General features: G+C 29.0%; 3 protein-coding genes across 11 annotated transcripts in view; 2 read left to right on the top strand and 1 right to left on the bottom strand.

The window, feature by feature from the left end:
• LOC124948097 (calcium uniporter protein, mitochondrial) overlaps positions 1 to 5,603 on the top strand; it is a 51,338-nt gene extending 45,735 nt beyond the window's left edge. For all 8 annotated transcript variants that reach the window (XM_047491228.1, XM_047491227.1, XM_047491230.1 and 5 more), the window contains 5 exons: positions 2,986 to 3,162; positions 3,737 to 3,855; positions 3,955 to 4,101; positions 4,812 to 5,015; positions 5,150 to 5,603. In XM_047491228.1, coding sequence (XP_047347184.1) covers positions 2,986 to 3,162; positions 3,737 to 3,855; positions 3,955 to 4,101; positions 4,812 to 5,015; positions 5,150 to 5,497 — 995 coding nt within the window. In that variant the 3' untranslated portion in view covers positions 5,498 to 5,603. The remainder of the gene's footprint in view (positions 1 to 2,985; positions 3,163 to 3,736; positions 3,856 to 3,954; positions 4,102 to 4,811; positions 5,016 to 5,149) is intronic.
• A 6,237-nt stretch (positions 5,604 to 11,840) lies between these two features.
• The window catches only part of LOC124948142 (26S proteasome non-ATPase regulatory subunit 1), a 63,360-nt gene continuing 55,111 nt past the window's right edge, over positions 11,841 to 20,089 (top strand). Inside the window, exons 1-8 of one of the 2 annotated variants that reach the window (XM_047491340.1) lie at positions 11,841 to 11,988; positions 12,251 to 12,368; positions 12,438 to 12,607; positions 12,709 to 12,929; positions 13,012 to 13,470; positions 13,571 to 13,797; positions 13,894 to 14,146; positions 14,239 to 14,427. In XM_047491340.1, the coding sequence (XP_047347296.1) occupies positions 11,970 to 11,988; positions 12,251 to 12,368; positions 12,438 to 12,607; positions 12,709 to 12,929; positions 13,012 to 13,470; positions 13,571 to 13,797; positions 13,894 to 14,146; positions 14,239 to 14,427 (1,656 nt within the window). In that variant the 5' untranslated portion in view covers positions 11,841 to 11,969. The remainder of the gene's footprint in view (positions 11,989 to 12,250; positions 12,369 to 12,437; positions 12,608 to 12,708; positions 12,930 to 13,011; positions 13,471 to 13,570; positions 13,798 to 13,893; positions 14,147 to 14,238; positions 14,428 to 20,089) is intronic. The other variant, XM_047491341.1, reaches the window with a different exon arrangement.
• Positions 17,635 to 19,793, bottom strand: LOC124948144 (phospholipase A1-like). Its single transcript, XM_047491348.1, has 7 exons — positions 19,664 to 19,793; positions 19,367 to 19,535; positions 18,916 to 19,070; positions 18,572 to 18,820; positions 18,295 to 18,486; positions 18,055 to 18,193; positions 17,635 to 17,956 (listed from the first exon to the last, which is right to left on the bottom strand). The coding sequence occupies exons 1-7, from the start codon at positions 19,734 to 19,736 to the stop codon at positions 17,899 to 17,901; spliced, it is 1,035 nt and encodes a 344-aa protein (XP_047347304.1). The 5' UTR covers positions 19,737 to 19,793; the 3' UTR covers positions 17,635 to 17,898.

Genomic DNA, 20,089 nt, shown 5'->3' on the forward strand with positions numbered 1-20,089 from the left:
TTACGATCTACAAAGAACAACGGAGTCCCGGAGCCTATCTGACTCTAGATTGTATGTTGCGTAGAAAAGTAGGGGCGAGGGAGGGAGAGATTAGCGAACTAATTGTCGGACGTTGCCTGTTCGTTAAGGAAACGCAATTAAGCCGAGACCAAAATTTTCTTTCAAGATTCCAATCGAACTCGATCTTTTACGCTTAACACGTTTTTACGATGATTTAAATACTTCGTTACAATACAATACATATGATGCGTATACATATACATATATATATATATATATATATATATATATATATATATATATATATATGTAATACTCGTTGATCACGTTCGTTCGTTCATTAATTTTAATCGAAATGAATTTTCCATTCTTTTTTTTTTTTTTTTTTTTTTTTTTTTTTTTTTTTTTTTTAATATTAGGTTGGGGAAAAAGAAATCCATTATTTTTGCGTGAACTTCAAGACTTTATTTAACATGTTTCGGATTGTCCGATTTGGGTCAAATAAAAAAAAAAAAAAAAAAAAAGAAAAAGAAAAAAATAATGGATTTCTTTTTCTCCAATCTAATATATAACTTTTGTCTCATTATTAAGGACTTCGATTAGAAATGATTCGACGATATGATTCGAAGATCTTTACGAACATTATTTGTAAGAAAGTGACGATATAATGATTACGTTCGCACTATTGTTGCAGAATGAGAGTGACGTAAGATCTCGAGTTATATCGGTGTCCGTGCGAAACGAACATGAAATATAACTATAACGTTACATAGTTCGTTACCTTCTTTTTTTCTTTTTCCTTTTATTTTTTTTTTTTTTCTTTTTCTTTTTCTTTTTCTTCTCTTCCTCTCTTTACGATCCAATGCATCCAACAGATAGAGATAAAGAGAGAAATAGAAATTTTGTCATGGTAAAAAATACGAAGGATTATTGAGAGAGTTTGGAAATGATCGAATTTTTCTTTTTTATGTTTCTGTTCTGTTCTGTTCTTTTCTTTTTTTCGTTTGTTTTTCATTTCTTTTTTTTTTTTTCTTTTCTTTTTTTGGAGACGATACGTAAAAAATGAATTCAAAGGGTGGTTAGGATTTGTTACAGGTAAACTTTAGAGACCATTCGTCAAATATGATACACACTACATATGAAATGTTTTATATTTGTTTTATGGACAACGAAACGTCGAATGGTTTTGATTGGAAATGATTTATATATTTGTACTATTAACTTTCAGAAAATTCCTTTTTGATTTTACAAAAGAAAATCTATTGTAACAATTGGCGGAGAAGGGGGTAGAGGGAAGAATGAAAAGGTCCGCGTCGCGTTTCCGCAACGTCAACGTAATTTCCTCTCCTTTCCAATATCTTGTCGATATCAATATTAACTTTCATGAACATGGAAATCCTAGTAGGATCAATTCAACGATAATGAAATTCAAATTGGAAATCGTGTCCGTTTCTCGAAATTCTGCTTATATATTACGCTACGACGGATATGAATACCGATCTTGAGTAGTAAAAGGGGAAAAAAAAAAAAAAACAAAAAAAAATATAAAAGTTATTTAAAAACGTCGTAAAAGATAATATTTAAAGTTGTTTAATATCACTATTAAAAGAAATTCGAAGCCTAGAAAGAAAGGCTTCTTCTGGCCTTTTAGCAATTCGAATCCAGTATGGCATTGACCATCTCTCTTTTCTCAAATCAAAATTGGCTGACCTTTTCTTTTTTCGAATTTCTTTGTTAGAAGATCGAAAATCGTTCAGGAATTCTGGATGCATCGAGAGAGAGAGAGAGAGAGAGAGAGAGAGAGAGAGAGAGAGAGAGAGAGAGAGAGAGAGAGAGAAATGATACGTAGCAACACATGCACGTATACGATATTTCTTTATATACACATAAATATACATACTTTTATATATATATATACATATATCTATATATACGTGGAAACGTTTTTATACGTAGATAGAAAGAGAGAAAAGGACTTTGCGGATCGACGCTCAGTTCCGTTCTGCTTACAGCGAAACGTTTCACCCTTTCCTCTTGGACCCCCCTCGTACATTTGGTCGTTCGTTTCATTCCGTTCTCCACACTCTGATACCTTCCTCCGTCGTTTCAACGGCTTCTAACCAGGTTAATGCGGCCTCAGGCTCTCGATCATGTTCCCTCCCCTGTTATCAAGCGAACGAATAAGCGCGAACTCGTCAATCAAACTATTTGTGATCTGTGTCAAGCTCCTTGTCGTATATCGTCTACTCACCCATTCTACTCCATGTATTTAATTCATATATATATATATATATATATATATATATATATATATATGTGTATATATATCGTCATTTAGAAAATTTACGACGAAATTGTTAAAAGTACGAACAAATAGGAAATAAAAAGGAAAAGATAAATTTTTTTTCTTTCTTTTTCTTTTCTTTTTTTTTTCTTATTTTTCTTTCTTTTTTTCTTTTTTTTTTTTTCTTGCACGAATTTCAATGTGTTAAATGAAACTCGTCTTTTTTGTTTTGTTTATAAATGTCTTTTAAAAATATCCCACGCAAATGTGGTAAATAATAAGAAAAACTTGTTTTCTTTTCTTTCTTTCTTTTTTTTTTTTTGTTGGGATTGTTTGTTGCGTTTTTTTTTTTCGAATCGAAAACATAAAATTCGTAGAAAGAAAGGAGGAGAAATGAAAATAAGAGAAAAAAGATGAGTAGAAGAATCGCGTGAGATATTTTTTTTTCTTTTTTTTTTTTTCTTTTTTTTGCATGTTCCATTTGCTCACACAAAAGTGTAACTTTTGCGTAGCTCGTGCCGATAATCTTCCTTAATCGTTCAAAAATAACTCGTTTCCTTAATAATAAGATTTTTTAATCGTCTTAGGACGATTAATTCTGATTATTAATTAAAAAAAAAAAAAAAAATGAAAAAATGAAAGAAATAAAAAAATTAGAGATCTCTAATATATCGTACGATTTTTCTTTTGTTTATTTTCAGTTCGGAATGTTACCGTGACATATCAGAGGGGACTGCCAAATATTACTTTACCTCTGCCATCGAGAAAGGAACTCTGCGTATTCACATTGAAGCCGATAACGTGTACCGTCGGTGATTTCCTCGATATGATTAAATTCGAGGATCGTGGTGTCGATCGAGCAATCGTTACGACAATAGGTAAGATCATATATATCGATCCTTTAAATATCATTGAAAAATAATATCTATTATAATAAATAATAATTATATTTAAGAAGTTCATGCGAGCGATTCATAAGTCAAATCGATTGATTAACTCAACTTTTTGATTTTTTTTTTGTTGCTTTTTTCTGTTTTTTTTTTTTTTTTTTTTTTTTTTTTTTAATGTCAAAGCACTCGATGGAATCCTCACTTTTTATATTCACAAATAAATTTCCAGTAATTTATTACCATTGAATGACGAAATAATTTTCGGCCATCGAATAAAAAATAATTTTATTTCATAAAGCCAATCCGATTAATTCGTAATATGTACTGAAATGTAAATCATTACAGTAATGCTATTCGAACGCAACAGCAAAAGAGTTTATACGTTCTACAATATTTATTTGAATTTATATATTAAAGGGAATATTTAAAATGCAGTCTATGTTATTTCATCAAATTTCTCCATTTTTTTCTTTTGTTATGTTTTATGGAGTTAATCGATTTGGCAAACGAACGGCTCATACACATGTGTATATATATATATAAACAAATGTGATATTTTTAGACGGTACTCGGATAGGTTCGAGCAACACCATAGAGAATCTTTTGCAAGATGATTTTAAATTAATAATAAACGATGCCGAATATACGGTACAACCTCCTATATATCAGAAACATACCATGGTAAGTAAACGATACACTTATGGTATTTGTGGTTTTATTGAATTTTTAAAGACCGATTACGAATCACTTTCATTTTATGAATTTCTAAAATATATACAGGAAGACATGCAGAAGCTTTCGGACGTGCAAATATTGGTGGGCCAACTTTACGAAACTCTACAGGTACGTGAGTACCATGCTGACATGGAGAGACAAGTTTTGGCAGAGTTGGAAGCTATCAAATTGGAATTAGAACCTTACGAAGAGGTAAAATAAAGAATCTTTAAGATGTATAATGATACTTGTCAATTCAACAGATATTCCCAAGTAATTTTACTAAAATTTCTACGGTCTTTCATATATATGTATATATATCGAAACCATAGAAACAATTTCGTTTTCCAATCACGAAGCAAAGATCTGAAACATTCTACGTTGCTTTTCCATTTTCTCTGGGTCATGAATTCACTTAGATCTTTTAGAGTCTCTCTCTTTCTCTCTCCCCTTTTTCTCTTTATCTCTTTCTCTCTGTTTAACCATTTCATTCACGAACCTACTTCCTCCTCGTATTTTTCATTTTTTCTCTTTTTTTTTTTTTTTTTTTTTTTTTTTTTTCTTTTTTTTTATTTCTATATATAGACCGACGTCATTTCACGTTTGATGCGCGCAGTTAAAAAGAAAATAATGTACTACCTTTTCAGTTTGCTCCAGCCACTAGCTATTTACCTTAACATCTTTCGCTCTATATGCACTGCGATTATAACGTTTAGTTTACGAGGATGCATCCTAATACGATAAAGTTATCAAGTAACGATATTGAGTTATATACTTCGATATATATATACACACACACATATATATATATATATATATATGTATATAGCATCACAGTCTTTATGCCCTGTCACGAACTTTCACATAATTTTACATAAATATGTATGCACGTCTGACATATATTCTTGACTTCGATGAAACAGAAGCTGCAGGAGCTGGAGAACGCAGCTATCAGAAGAGCGAATCTCAATGCATGGATATGGTTGGTATTGATGTCCATGCACGCCGGTGGTTTTGCGAGACTAACCTGGTGGGAATATTCATGGGACATCATGGAACCTGTTACTTATTTCGTTACTTATGGAACGGCAGTGGGTTGGTTCATTTATTTCCTATTGACGCAGCAGGTTTGTAAACGAAAATTTTTCTATTTTACGAATACAAAATTTTTCAGGATAAAATTTTATGGAAAATAAAAAAAAAAAGAAAAAAGTAGAAAATCTATAATCATTATTTAATCTATTACGTTGTATATGTGCAGGAATACGTACTGCAGGACGTTGTGAACAGACGACGTTTGATAGAACTACACAAAAGGGCGAAACAGGTTGGGCTCGATTTGAATGCGTATAATCGATTGAAGGATCGTGCATACGAATTGGAGAGTACACTGAGAGTGATACGTGGTCCTTTGTACGAAAGGAAATTGGAGATGAAACAAAAAAGAGGAAGAAATAGTTCGTACAGTTCAAGATCGCCTAGTTCCTCGCCTAGTCCCTCGCCTAGTCCAAGTCCAAGTCCTGAAAGGGACGTTCCTAGAAAGACGTCATTGGCAAATGTCGACAAAAGAGAAACATCGAAGACACTCGGGTACGATAAGTTTAGATAAGTTTTTGATTCTATTTACGAATCAACACCGTAGATGAACACCGACGTTAACGTCAACGATCGTTGTTTTCTTGTGAACTGTAAAAATTAATCTTATTGAGGAGAAGGAGAAGGAAAAAGAAGAAGAAGAAGAAAGGTTGAAAGTAAACGAAAAGAGAAAAAAATGAAAAAATGATAAAGGAAAAGAAAATTAGATAAAAGATCAAATACTCCCGAGTGATTAATAAATTAGCTCAGTTACATTATCAGAACGAATACCTCGAGGAAATTGAGAAGCTGACTACGAAGATATTTATGTGACTATCCTAATTTTTATTATTATTATTATTATTATTATTTATATATATATATATATATATATATATATATGTATATATATATTTATGTGTATATATATATATATATATGTATATGTATATGTATATATATATTTACAAACAAAACGACTGGAATCTTCGTTGCAGTCTTCCGTGTCCGAGTCGTATATATATTGACGGCGTTCCTCATCTTAATGACTTTAATATATTATTATTATTATTATAATTATAATTATAATTATAATTATTATTATTATTTTTATTATTATTATTATTATTATTATTATTATTATTATTATTATTATTATTAAAAAGAGGCCTGCACGTTTGCTCTACAGTGTCGGTTGTGATAGGTTCAAAGAAAATAATAATGATGAAAATGAATAGAAAGAAATCGATATACGCGTGATGGTCTTCCGTGTTTTTCGTCTTCACCATAATTAATCTAACTTCTGTAAGCCGAAGCGATTTACTATAAATTCTCATTAATCGACGGACTATTATTTCACGATGCATCGAAAACTCTATTAAACTTAATGAATTGTAACAAAGGAAGACTTGTTTAATCTTTTAACTTTAAATTCGATCGTAAGAATAAGCCAGCTTTTTAAACACTTGCGATGGAAAGCACGTGGCACGCACGTCGAGATGCTTCTATTACTGGAATTCCAGCGACGTGTTAAACACGTCGTCAGGCGATTGTTGTCAGAAAGAAAAATGACGTGCGTGGCACGTCAACCGTAAATTTCTTTGCACCGCCAAGTGATTAATACAATTTTTTTTCATGATATATATATATATATATATATATATATATATATATATATATATATTCCCTTGATTTCGTACAATTATAAAATGAAAATTAAACGATTTTATTATTTAAATATATACAATTTACAATTTTAAATATATTAGACGAGGATCGACGATCAGTTATAATATGCTTGATATGTGATAATCGTCTTCTTTTGAAAATTACACGCTTATGTTACTATAGGTTTTTAACTTGATTAAACCGCGATGATTCTCATTTGCTGATCGTCGATCAATATATATATCGATATAAATGAATGAAGACATTACGATTTTCTGTAAAGCGATCTCACACAAACTAAACAACTATTTTACGTGTATGTACTTAAATATATATATATATATATATATATATATATATATATATATATATATATATATATATAAAATATATGTATATACACACACACGCGCGCGCACACCCACACACACACTTTTTAACGAATGACGACACCTTCTTTCTTTCTTCGTTTTTTCTTCTTTTTTCTTTTCTTTCTTTTTCGTCTCTTCTTCTTCTTCTTCTTCTTCATCATCTTTCTTTCTTTTTCCGTCATTTCCGCGCACTACGTTGACATTTAATAAAATGAAAAAGGTGTTATATAAAATTGTTGACAATTAAACGTATATCCGTTATTTATATAATATTAAGCGTTAATGTTAGTATACTCGCGCGATTTACACGATTAGAATACAAAATGCTTCGTATTGATTATCCAAAGATATAAAATCTGATTATTATAATTTTTCAAATTATCCCTCTATCTTATTCTAGTTAAAATGGAAAATTAACAATTTTTCAGATATTAACGTTTCTATGGATTACATCTGTATTCCATTTAAACTATCCTATAGACGTTCTGGAATATTTTCCACGAAAGTATCGTACTTATGGCTAAACGTTGAAAGTAGATTACTATTAGAATCTCTAAGGAACTTTTTCTCGCTTTCGTAAAAGTCTCCTCCTAACATTCTATCCGTCCGTAATCGTGAAGTTACTACCGTGAAATACAGTGGGATCGCTCATATTAACGTTTCTCTCTCTCTCTCTCTCTCTCTCTCTCTCTTTCTCTTTCTTTCTTTCTTGAAAGAAAAAAAAAAAATATGAAGAAGAGGAAATAATTACATCCCTCGTTATACTTATTTAACAGATTAATGTATGTAACGAAGAGCTAGTGATTATTATTTTATCATTCCTCTTAATCGAAAGTATAAATAATTTTCTCCAAGCTTTTACTTCAACGACGCAATATACGGCAATATGATTAATTATCTCTTTCGGCGTGATTATTGTTATTGTTCTTTTTTTTATTTTTCCTTCTCTCTCTCTCTCTCTCTCTCTCTCTCTCTCTCTCTCTTTCTCTCTTTTTTCGTTTTTAATTAACAAACGATACGACGATCATCGAATTTTTATTCAGAGATGAGATTGATAAAGTGAGTGAATCGTTAACGAACGAACGAACGATGATCGATCGATCGATCGATCGATCGATCGTCAGTGACGGAAATCATCCATCTGTCAAGCTGCTACTATAATTCTATTGATCTTTCCTAATGCTAAAAATCGCTTTGAAAGGAAAAGAAAGAAAGAAAGAAAGAAAAAAAAAAATCATCCGCTCCGTTTTATATCCGCACGTACATCTTCTATTAAACCCATGTTAAAGGACACATTTGGCGCGAGATTACGATGAACGAGTTAAAGAGAAAGAAAAAAGAAAAATGAAAAAAAAAAGAAAGGAGTTTGAAAACAGACGATAAAAAGGGAAAGAGAAGTTAAAGAATATTGAGAAAAAAAAATATTACGATTTTACAGACGAATAAAAGCGTGTAGGTAGAGGCTTTGCAAAAAGAAGAAGAAAAAAAAAAAGAAAAAAAAAAACAGGAAAAAAAAGAAAATAAACGAGCATTCTCTACTACGGCTTGAAAATGTAAAACATAAATTGTACTTTTGATGATATAGAAAAATGTAACGAATCGAATATTTGAAGTAGACAAAGAAACAATTTGACGCGGAAGTTTTTTAGATATTCATGGGAAAAAAAGATTCAGGAGAGGAAAATTTAAAAAGAAAAAAAAAAAAAAAAGAAATTATTAAAAACGCTTGTAAGCACGTTGCACGCGTCTGCGATTTAAAAGAAAAAAAAAAAAAAAAAACACACATACACGCGTCGTAGACGAATCCCGTAATCTCTTTAGTGCCAATTTAACGAACATATTAATATTTCTGCGTCAGTAAATACATGATATACGTACGAATAAAGAGAGTCTGATTGAGAATTTGTAAGAAAGAAAAACGGAGGTAGGGAAAAGGACGTGATAATTTGATTATAATAGGATGAATGTGCGTCGCTCGATGTACGTTTATGCAGACGATATGCGTCGATCCTCGCAGAGCCATATTTATTACCCGACAAAATTTTTTACAATCGTTATAAAAGATTTCGTATATGAAAGATTTTTGTACATATATATAAAGAGAAAAAAAAACAAAAAAAAAATAAATAAATACGAATTGTGTATAAATATGTGTATATATATATATGTATATATATATATATATGTGTGTATATATGTATATATATATATATATATGTATATATACGTATATCCCGTTATTTTATGAATGGATCTTGTTGCGCCGATTTTCGCTGAGCTTATTATTATATTGTATGAATGCCTAAATAAAAACGAACAAAAGAAAAAAAAAAAAAGAAGAAGGAAAGAATTCTTAAATCGATAAATAATATTATAATTACTTGAATGAGAAATGAATTGCATTTAATATCATTGTACATAATATATCTATTTATTAATTTTTAATCGATTCTCTGATCATATATATATATATATATATATATATATATATATATATATATATATATATATTAGCGTGCATATGGAATTGTATAAAAAATTTGTGGGGAAAAATTGCACAATTGTTACACGCCGACGATGTTCAGTTGAAGATATTTTACGGATATTTGTGTTTAAATAGACAACAATTTTTTTGTTCATTACTACCATTAACGACACTTTCTTTGTCTTTTTTTCCTGTTTTTTTTTCTTTTTTCTTTTCTTTTTCTTTTTTTTCTTCCTTTTTTTTTGTTATAGACACGACTGTATGTATCGATTAAATCTTACAGCGCGCGTGTTATTTATTGTTGAAGAAGAAAAAAAAAAAGAAACATGCGCACGACATTTATTTTACGGAAATTTCTCGTATGCGCTGAGAAAAAAGAAAAGAAAAACAAAAACAAAATGTTTTATCGATTACGGTCGTTTCTAAAACGCTTCGTGATGTTTTTTCATATGTAAATAATTATTCTCATGTGTATGTCGATATATATATATATATATATATATATATATATATATATATATATATATACATATAAATATATTTATTCAATTCAGAGTTCTGCTGTGATGTACGTCCATGTACCTACTTCTATATAAAAAAAAAAAAAACGAAAAAAAACAAATACAATGAAATATATATACATTTAAAATCAAAGATTATTAATCAAAAGTATTTTTTTTTTTTTTTGAACACTGCCTATTCCTCAAATTTCTTTTCTTATTATTATATTAAAATTTTTCATTCGTTCCTCGCTGATAAAAGGACATTTCAATGACAGGTATGAACAAAATATGAAATATAAGTACAATTTCTTTTTTTTTTATTTTCAGTCAAATTTAAATACATAAAACTAAAGCTCAATTATATAAAATTATTAAAAAGTTTATTTATTTATTTAACCCATCATTAATAAATAATAATGATAAAAAAATTAGGAACGGAGGGAGTTCCTTTAAAAAAATTATTTTACAATTCTATCTAAATCTATTTATCTATTAGAAATATATTTTTTGTACAATGTACAAAATATATGTAAGTACTTTTAATTCTGTTTAATTCGAATTGGATAGAAACGATATTGAAAACGTATTAAAATATTCAGTCATTCGTTTGACAATAATACACATTATACGATATAGATTTAGATTTTGATAGATCGCAAATAATATTGATCTAGATCTCATCAAGTCGAAATTGCCGCATGTGGTGATCCACATGAATGGACTTGATTATTTTATACTACTTTATATTATTACTATTATCATTATTAAAAAATAAAAATGAAATCAAAATGACAGGATGATTGTCGTTCCACGAGTATTAAAATTTTAAACATTTACATTTTTTAAATTGTATTTTATATAAATATATCACTTGGGCGTATAAACATTAGCCCTTTGTTCATTTTAAGTTTATTATTTTAGATCGATGAAAGTCACGTGATATTAAGTCACGTGATTATGTTGAAAGACAAACAACCAATCAGAATGGAGCTATCTTGATCCTGTCTTCATTTACGCGGCAGAAGGCAAACGTAATGGATCTTACGTAAGTGCTCCTTGGATATTTCAAATTTTCAATACTTTTCTCCTTTATTTCATGAATTTCGTTTTAACAAATTATATAATAAATTATACTAGAAAACTTATAGCATGTAATAAGAATTTGATTTTTATAATATTTATCGATTATCGATGTTTACTCCATCGTATCTTTCTTAACCACGAAACACATCAACATACTATATATATATATATATATATATATATATCATTCGATTTTTATTACATTTCTATTTATTTATAATAAATTTATATTATACGTAAATGACCGATTGTTTATACGAAGAATATGAAAGAAATGTGTATCTCCATAAGCAGAAATCATTCGCATGATGACACTTGGACAATTGATATTATTTACGACGTAACATGTAATAATGTAATTGTAATAAAACGCAAATACCGTTGAGTTATCGGCTACATTTTCGATTCGTTGTTAATTAATTAATTACGTAGTATGGAATATAAAAATTTACTTCGTACAATCATAAGTATTAGTAAATATTCGTATAGCTTAATCATCAGCGGGCATCGACAACAGCGACATTGGATCCAAGCATCGTCAACGGAGGCGCTGATAAAACTTTTTTCATCGTGGGATATTGGAATTTTTATTTTTTAACATTTTATATATATATATATATATATAATAGATAATCATAAGTTAGATAAGGATTATATTTAATTCCTATAAAAATTGCGTTTAATAAAAGTATTTTGTGAGGTTAGATTTATACGTATAGATTAGAATTTTCGAAGTATATCTATCGTTATAGATTTATATATTTTATGTTGGCAATACTGACGAAGGTGCCGTAGCCTCAATTCAGTTGAATTTTAGCTGACAAGATCTGCGTCGGATTTCAGCAAATTTTCTCTCTGAGATTTCTTTAGAAAAAGTTATATCAAGTGAAAATCAAGATGAACATCACGTCTGCAGGTAATATTTTACTTTAGATACGTATAAATTATTGCAACGCGTATTGAATATATTATAAATGATTTTCTTTGTCATACTTTGACGACAGTCACTAGTGCATATATAATGATTTGCAAATCCTGTGTTCCCTAACCTAAAAATCTATGATATTCTTGTCAATGTTTAATATCATTTATATATCATTATGGTTGATTGATATGAGAATAGAGTTTTAATAATTGAATTATAATTTGATTCTTATCATTTTATTGTATTTTCACAGCTGGTATTATATCTCTGCTCGAGGAGCCAATGCCGGAATTAAAGGTGTTTGCTTTAAAGAAACTCGACATGATTGTAGATGAATTCTGGCCTGAAATTTCTGAAGCGATTGAGAAGATGTACGTGAAATATTTATATATAATTTATATGAAATAATGGAAATAAATAAAATATGTTTAATATTTTAGTGAAATTCTACACGAGGATAAATCGTTTAATCAACACGAATTGGCTGCTTTAGTAGCCAGTAAAGTTTATTATCATTTAGGAAGTTTTGAAGATTCTCTTACCTATGCTCTTGGAGCAGGTGAATTGTTTGACGTGAATGCTCGTAATGAATACGTCGATACTACCATAGGTATTATATAAATCTTTTTTTTTTTTTTTCTTTTTTTTTTTTTTTATATGAATAAGACACTTTCCTTTGTATTTTCTATATCAGTAGTACCTTTCTTATAGCAAAATGTATTGATTATTATACTCAACAACGTGTATTGGAAGCTGAGGGAAAATTACCACCTGGTAGTAAGGGAATAGATCCAAGACTTGAAGGAATTGTGAATAGAATGTTTCATCGTTGCTTAGAAGACAATCAATATCGTCAAGCACTTGGTCTTGCTCTTGAAACACGCAGAATGGATGTTTTTGAAGCTGCCATTATGCAATCTGTAAGATACAAAGTAAATATTTTGTATTATCGATTTTGCACTAAAGTTTTGTATAATTAACTTCCCTTTTTTTTTCTCTCTCTTTTAATTGTAGGATGACGTAAGTGGTATGCTGTCGTATGCATTCCAAGTTGTTATGAGTCTTATACAAAACAGAGGCTTCCGTAATACCGTACTTCGATGTTTAGTAAACCTTTATCGTAATTTGGGAACGCCTGACTATGTGAATATGTGTCAGTGCTTAATATTTCTTGACGATCCATTAGCTGTTGCAGAACTTTTAGATAAACTTAGCAAAGGTTCCCAAGATTGTGTCTTGATGGCCTATCAAATCGCTTTTGATTTATACGAATCAGCGACGCAACAGTTTCTTGGTCGTGTTTTGCAAGCATTACGAGCCACTGCTCCAATACCGGGAGCACTTATGGTAAAACCAATTATTAAACCTGCAGCAAAACCAATTGCTGAGACTAGTTCAAATTCTGCCAGTATGGAGACTGAAAGTAGTACACCGGCACCAGAGGAAAAGGCACAACGTAGTATCGAAAGCTTAGTACGTGTATATATTTATTAGCCGTATCTTAAAATTATGTTTATCATTTTTTTTTTTTTTCCTTTTTTTTTTTTTTATTTTATTGATTATTCGTTTTTAGAGTCCTGAAGAGAAGGAACAACAAGAACGAGTTGATGCTTTATCAAGTATATTGGGTGGAGAAATATCCATTGATTTACATTTACAATTTTTAATTCGTAGTAATCATACAGATATGTTGATATTAAAAAATACAAAGGATGCTATACGCGTATCCATTTGTCACACTGCCACCGTAATAGCAAATGCATTCATGCATTCTGGAACTACTAGTGATCAATTTTTACGGTACGACGATAATAAATATTTTCAAATCCATGTTATTATGTACATTGTGTTCATTTGTTTATGGATATATAAGATGATGTCGATTTAATTCTTTAGAGATAATTTGGAGTGGTTAGCTCGTGCTACAAACTGGGCAAAATTAACAGCAACAGCTTCTTTAGGAGTAATTCACAGAGGTCATGAACAAGAAGCATTAGCGTTAATGCAATCTTATTTGCCACGTGACACAGGAGCTGGTGCCGGTTATTCAGAGGGTGGTGGTCTTTATGCACTTGGATTAATCCATGCGAATCATGGTGCTGCCATAACAGATTATCTATTAGGTCAACTTAAAGATGCACAAAATGAGGTATAATATCTTGTCCCTTTTTATCTTCTTTTTCATTTTTCTTTTTCTACGTGTTTGTTCTACAAAAAACATTTTGTACCACAATATTTTAGATGGTACGTCATGGTGGTTGCTTGGGACTTGGATTAGCAGCCATGGGTTCTCATCGTCAGGACGTATACGAACAATTGAAATTTAATTTATATCAAGACGATGCAGTTACGGGCGAAGCAGCAGGAATTGCAATGGGAATGGTCATGTTGGGTTCTAAATCTACGCAAGCCATCGAAGACATGGTCGCGGTAAGTATTTTGTTTATATTTCGTAACTTTAAATAATACGAAAAAATTAAAATTACATTCGTATATCGATGAGTTGTGTTTAATATTAAAAAAAAAAAAAAAAAAAAAAGAAAAAAAAATAGTACTTTATTAGAATATAAATAAATATTTGCAATAGTTGTGACAAAATAAAAAAAAAAAAAATATCACGTTAATTACCCTAAAACGTAAGGAAATTCGTTGGCAGTCTATCAGATCCCTTTCGACATAAAATTATAAAAAGTAATTAATAAAATCTAATTGTTTTCCTTAATAAAGGAAAAAAAAAAACAAAAGGATTTAAAATAGATTTGAAAATTTATTTTCCGTGAAAATCAACTGTAACAGTAATTATATCTCTCAATTATTTTTCAATATTCGTATAAATTACTTTTACATAATCTGAAGATTTGACAAGTCGTCCAATTTTAAAATATAACCATCGATAGGATTTGTTTCTGAAACAATTGAATTCAATTTTTTATCAATTAATTAATACCGGATTGATGCAAAAGTTGATTGGTAATTTTTATATGAAAATTAAAGAAAAATTTTATTCATTATTTTTATTTACTATTATTGTGTTAAAGTTGCGTAAAAGTGACATATATGTGTGTGTATATCATCAATTAAATGATCGAATTATTTTCCTTTCTTTTTTTTTTTTTTGTTTTTTTTTTTTTTACGATGATACGAACGTGCTAATAAAATAATAAATGGTAATCCTATTGTGCAATGTCCAATGCGTCGGAGTACATTTTTGTTTTCGTTTTTATTCTCGACAACACAAATTGTTCCTTTTATATACTCTCAGATTCACTCTACAGATTATCAACTAATATACTATAGTGCTCGATAATACGACATTTTTATCAAGGAATTTGTTATTTCACGTGCGTTAATATGAAAGAGAAATAATATTAACCTAAGCAAGATATTTATCATGAGATCCTTTTTTGCAATCAACAATGTAAAAGAGAAAATCTTTTTTTTTTTTTTATTTTATTCAATTTTAATTTTAATTTTTTGCTCACTAGATTGCATCGTTTTGTTGTTAATCGATTTAATTAAAGTCGATATATCTGTATAAAATCGAAAAGTATTCACTTTTGTTGCAGTATACATATAAAGAAAAGGAGAACAAAAAATTGATAAGAACGATATTACTAGAGTATTTCACAAATGAAGATAATTTCCTTTTTAATCATTTTCGAATCAGTTTTGATTTGTAAAGATCGAGATTTTTTTTTTATTTTTATTTTTTTTTTTTTTTTTCTTTATCTGGATTATTTATCTTGCCTCTATTAGTTAATGGATATTAAATTTTACAATATTACGTTTCTTACATTTGTCCGAAACTAATTACATCATAAATTAACGCTCGCGATTAATGGAATCACAGAGAGGAAACTTGTACGGTATAATTGATAATGTGAATATATAGTGAAAATGCCAACTGTGCAAATATCGTAGATGATCTTTCCAACCATCTGAATCATTTTATGATTTCACGGATTGCATAAGGTATAAAAAAATTTATTCAGAAATTATTTACGATGATATTAAATGTTCTCACGAGACGTACAATTTTTTTCCTTTTCCTTTTTTTTTTTCTTATTTTATTTTATTTTATTTATTTTTTTTTTTTTTTTAAACAATGTCAATACCTCATTACACGTATTTAAAAGCGAAAATTTTTCCAAGTACATTTGCTCTTGCGTAATATATATATATATATATAGAAATTATTATTTATGTTATATCTTTCGGAAAATTTAAAACGGTATATTTAACTTTTATAACGAATAACATACATGCATAAGCGCGTGCACACTTATCCGTCGAGATTCAACTTTTAAGTGATTAATGTCAACATCTTATGACATACCCGAGTTATATAATAGTTGATCATAAGTTAGATAGAATTTAATCCTTTGAACTCGTGAAATGACCCTTTATCATTATTTGGTAAATCGTTCGTACGGCGACTTTTATTTGCATTTGATTTCATTGAAACTCGAAGCATTTTACAATGTATGATCTTTCGAACTATAAAATGATACACTTTCATACAACTATAAGATTTTTCTTATTTCAAATTAATCACAAGATCATGATTCGAATTGCGTCAATTATTAAATTTAAATATCATTCATTATTTATTAATCGACCAATTGAAATATTAGAGTTTATATGTTAAAAGACTTAAATACGTGCTATATTTGTAATATTATATCCTATTAAAGGAACATACATATTGATAAGATAATGGTCATGAGATTATTGATAAGAGTTGACCTTCCGTTATCAACAAGAATACCGTTACATCTTTACGCAATGTTGTTGGAGAAAATTCTTGATGCTCAGGAGCATTATATGTTTAAAGTATACAAATTATATCTTGGCGGAAGAATTATGAAAATTAAAAATGTCATTTGACTGGGACGTTCTTAACGAATAGGAAGAATTTGCGAAATCTTATAAAAAAAAAAAAAAAAAAAAAAAAAAAAATAACAAATCTACAGTAGCATATAGAAAAAACAATTCATTAATTTTAGCATAGGAAGATAAGAAAGATTGTGACATGTTTAAACAATTTAAACAATTGGGATATTACAGGATTGATTCTTGTAAAAAAAATTTTACGAGATGGTGAAGTTAATGTGAGAAAAAAAAACAAAAAAAAAAAAAACTACATAATATATATATATATATATATATATATATATATATATATATGGGTTGCATTAATCGTGGCAAGATCAATATGTCTCAAAGCATACTGTTTCTTAAGGAAATCCTTGAGATGATGGTGGAAAGTAAATTTTTTTTCTTTTTATGGGTTCTATAAATATATTTAAAAAGCAAAAAAAAAAAAGGCAGAGAAATAAACGATCGCTTAATTATCTGCGATATATGAAAATCTTAATTGAACGATCGAGTGGCAAAAGATATATTTGCCAGGCTCATGATCGAACTTCCACTTTAATCTCTTACTTCGAAAGATATCCGTTTGAATGAGAAAACTATATATCTTTCTAACAGGAAAGAGAAAGATCTACTCTCGATGAAATGATGATAAACGAAAGACATAAGACAACATATTATCTTCAATACGTGCCCCGACAAGGGAGCACGCATATTGATAATTGACTTTATAAAATATCATACTGAACAACATTACAGAGATTAATATTTAAGAAATTTATTTCATTGTAGGTGTAAAGATACATAAAAATATTTAAGTATAAAAGTTTTATGGATTAATTTATATATTTAATCATTTTTATGTTAGATGATAAACAATTACGTCAAACATGCCGTAAAATGTCTCGAGTCAAAAAGAGCATCGAGTGGAAATGATTAAAAAGAAAGAAATAATACTAATATTAGAATATATAAAAGATATTTACAATAATTTTGATAAAGTAAAACAATAAAATATCACATTAATTATCCTAAAGCAAAAGGAGGTTCGCTAGCAGTAGCCAATATATAAGATCCTTGGGCGCTATATAAAATTATAAAAAGTAATTAATTTCTAAATTAAGAAACATAAAAAATTATATATATATATATATACATATATATAAGATTATGATGATTTACTTGTGATCGAGAGAAGATCCACCCATGTATACGTTAGGACACGAGGATCGTGTGCATGTAACAGGAGTAACTCGAAAACCACGAGGATTTTCAATGGATTCCGAAAAATATAAGTATGATCTTGCGTGAGAGCATTTTCCTAAAAAAAAAAAAAAAAAAAAAAAAAAAAAGATAAAAAGACAGGATAATTTAGATTTAAATATAGATTTAAAATTGACACGAAGAATAGATTAAAAATACCTATTATATCCCAGATACCGCATCCGGGTTGTGTATTTCCACCATTCATATGAAAATCAGCTGTACCGTAATTACCTCTCAAGCCTAATCTTCCAGAACTCGTGTGAATTACTTGTACGTAATCCGCATGAGTTTTATCGATTCTATTATTAGGATTAGCATTGGTATAACCTGGTCCAGCGGGATCAAGACCTGATAGGAAAATCATTATCGAATAATATTTTAAACAATTTTAATTTATATATATATGTATGTATGTATGTATATTTCAACGTACCGACGACGTCTGCAATGCTATCGGAAATATTGTTTGCTGCGAGTGAAATGAGATGACTACCCAAAGAATGACCAACCATTAACGTGTTCTTTGGATTTAAATCGGCAACAGCTTGCATATAATTTATAAATTTAGCGACGTATAAAGCAACATTAGGTATACATGCTCTTACTTTATTATAAAGTATATCACTAGCAATATTTTCCCAATCGATTACGATTACATTGTAATTACCAACTGTTAGATAGGCTGCAAACATAAAATCAAAATTTCTTTATGAAGATCTAATTAAAAAAAGAAGAAGAAGAAGAAGAAAACAAAAAAATTCATTTAGATTTATATACCATCGCGAACTCTAACGCATGAATCACTTTTGTGAGATCCTCTCCAGCCGTGTGTAATGATTTTCGTAGGATTACTCGCATTCCACGTACAATTAGGATTCTGAAGATTCGGCAAGTCGTCCAATTTTAAGATGTAACCATCGTTAGGATTTTGTCTAAAACAATAGAATTAAATTTTGCGATAAACGTTTCATTGAATTACAATTACGATTGATTAATATTGAATTGATGCGAAAATTCGTTTTAATTTTTATAGAAAAATTAAAGAAAACTTTTATTCATTAAAAATAGGGAAATAATAAAAATAATGAATAAAAGTTTTCTTCAATTTTTCTATTAAAAGTGGGACGAACTTTTGCATCAATCTGATATCAATATATCTTGATAATAATTTCAATTAATTTATTAACATATATATATATATATATATATATATATTATATATACTAACCGCGTATAAAGAATGAATTTCACCCCTGATAAATTAGCTTTCAAAAATGTAATATCCTCGTTGGTTAAGTCATAGTCCTCTATAGAAATTACGTGAGTGGTCCCAGTATCATCAGGAAAGTAAAATATATCTTCGGCTTTGGCAAGGTTCAGAGATAGAACACCAAAAACTGTAATTAAAAGTGACATATGTATGTATATATCATTAATTAAATGTTCGAATTAGTTTACTCCTTATTTATTTTTGTTTTATTTTTTTGTTTTGTTTTCTTTTTTTTTCTGTTAAGGTGATACGAACGTGCTAAGAAAATAAACGGAGAACCCATTGTAATGTCCGATGCGTCAGAGTACGTCGTCGTTTTCGTTTTCATTCTCGGCAACACAAATCATTCCTTTTATACTCTCAGACTCGCTCTACAGATTATCTACTAATATACCACAATGCTCGATAATGCGACATTTTTATCAAGAAATTTATTATTCCACGTGCGTTAATATGAAAGAAAAATAATATCAACATAAGTGAGATGTTTATCATAAGATCATTTTCGTAATTGATATTGTAAAAGAAAAAAAAATTTTTTTTTTTTTTTTTTTTTTTATTCAATTTTTTGCACACTAGATTGCATTGTTTTGTTGTTAATCGATTTAATTAGAGTCAATATATCTATATAAAATCGAAAAGTATTTCACTTTTGTTGGAAAGAAAAAGAGAAAACAAAAT

This window comes from Vespa velutina, chromosome 3 (assembly GCF_912470025.1).
Source record: "Vespa velutina chromosome 3, iVesVel2.1, whole genome shotgun sequence".
Classification (NCBI taxonomy): Eukaryota; Metazoa; Arthropoda; class Insecta; order Hymenoptera; family Vespidae; genus Vespa; species Vespa velutina.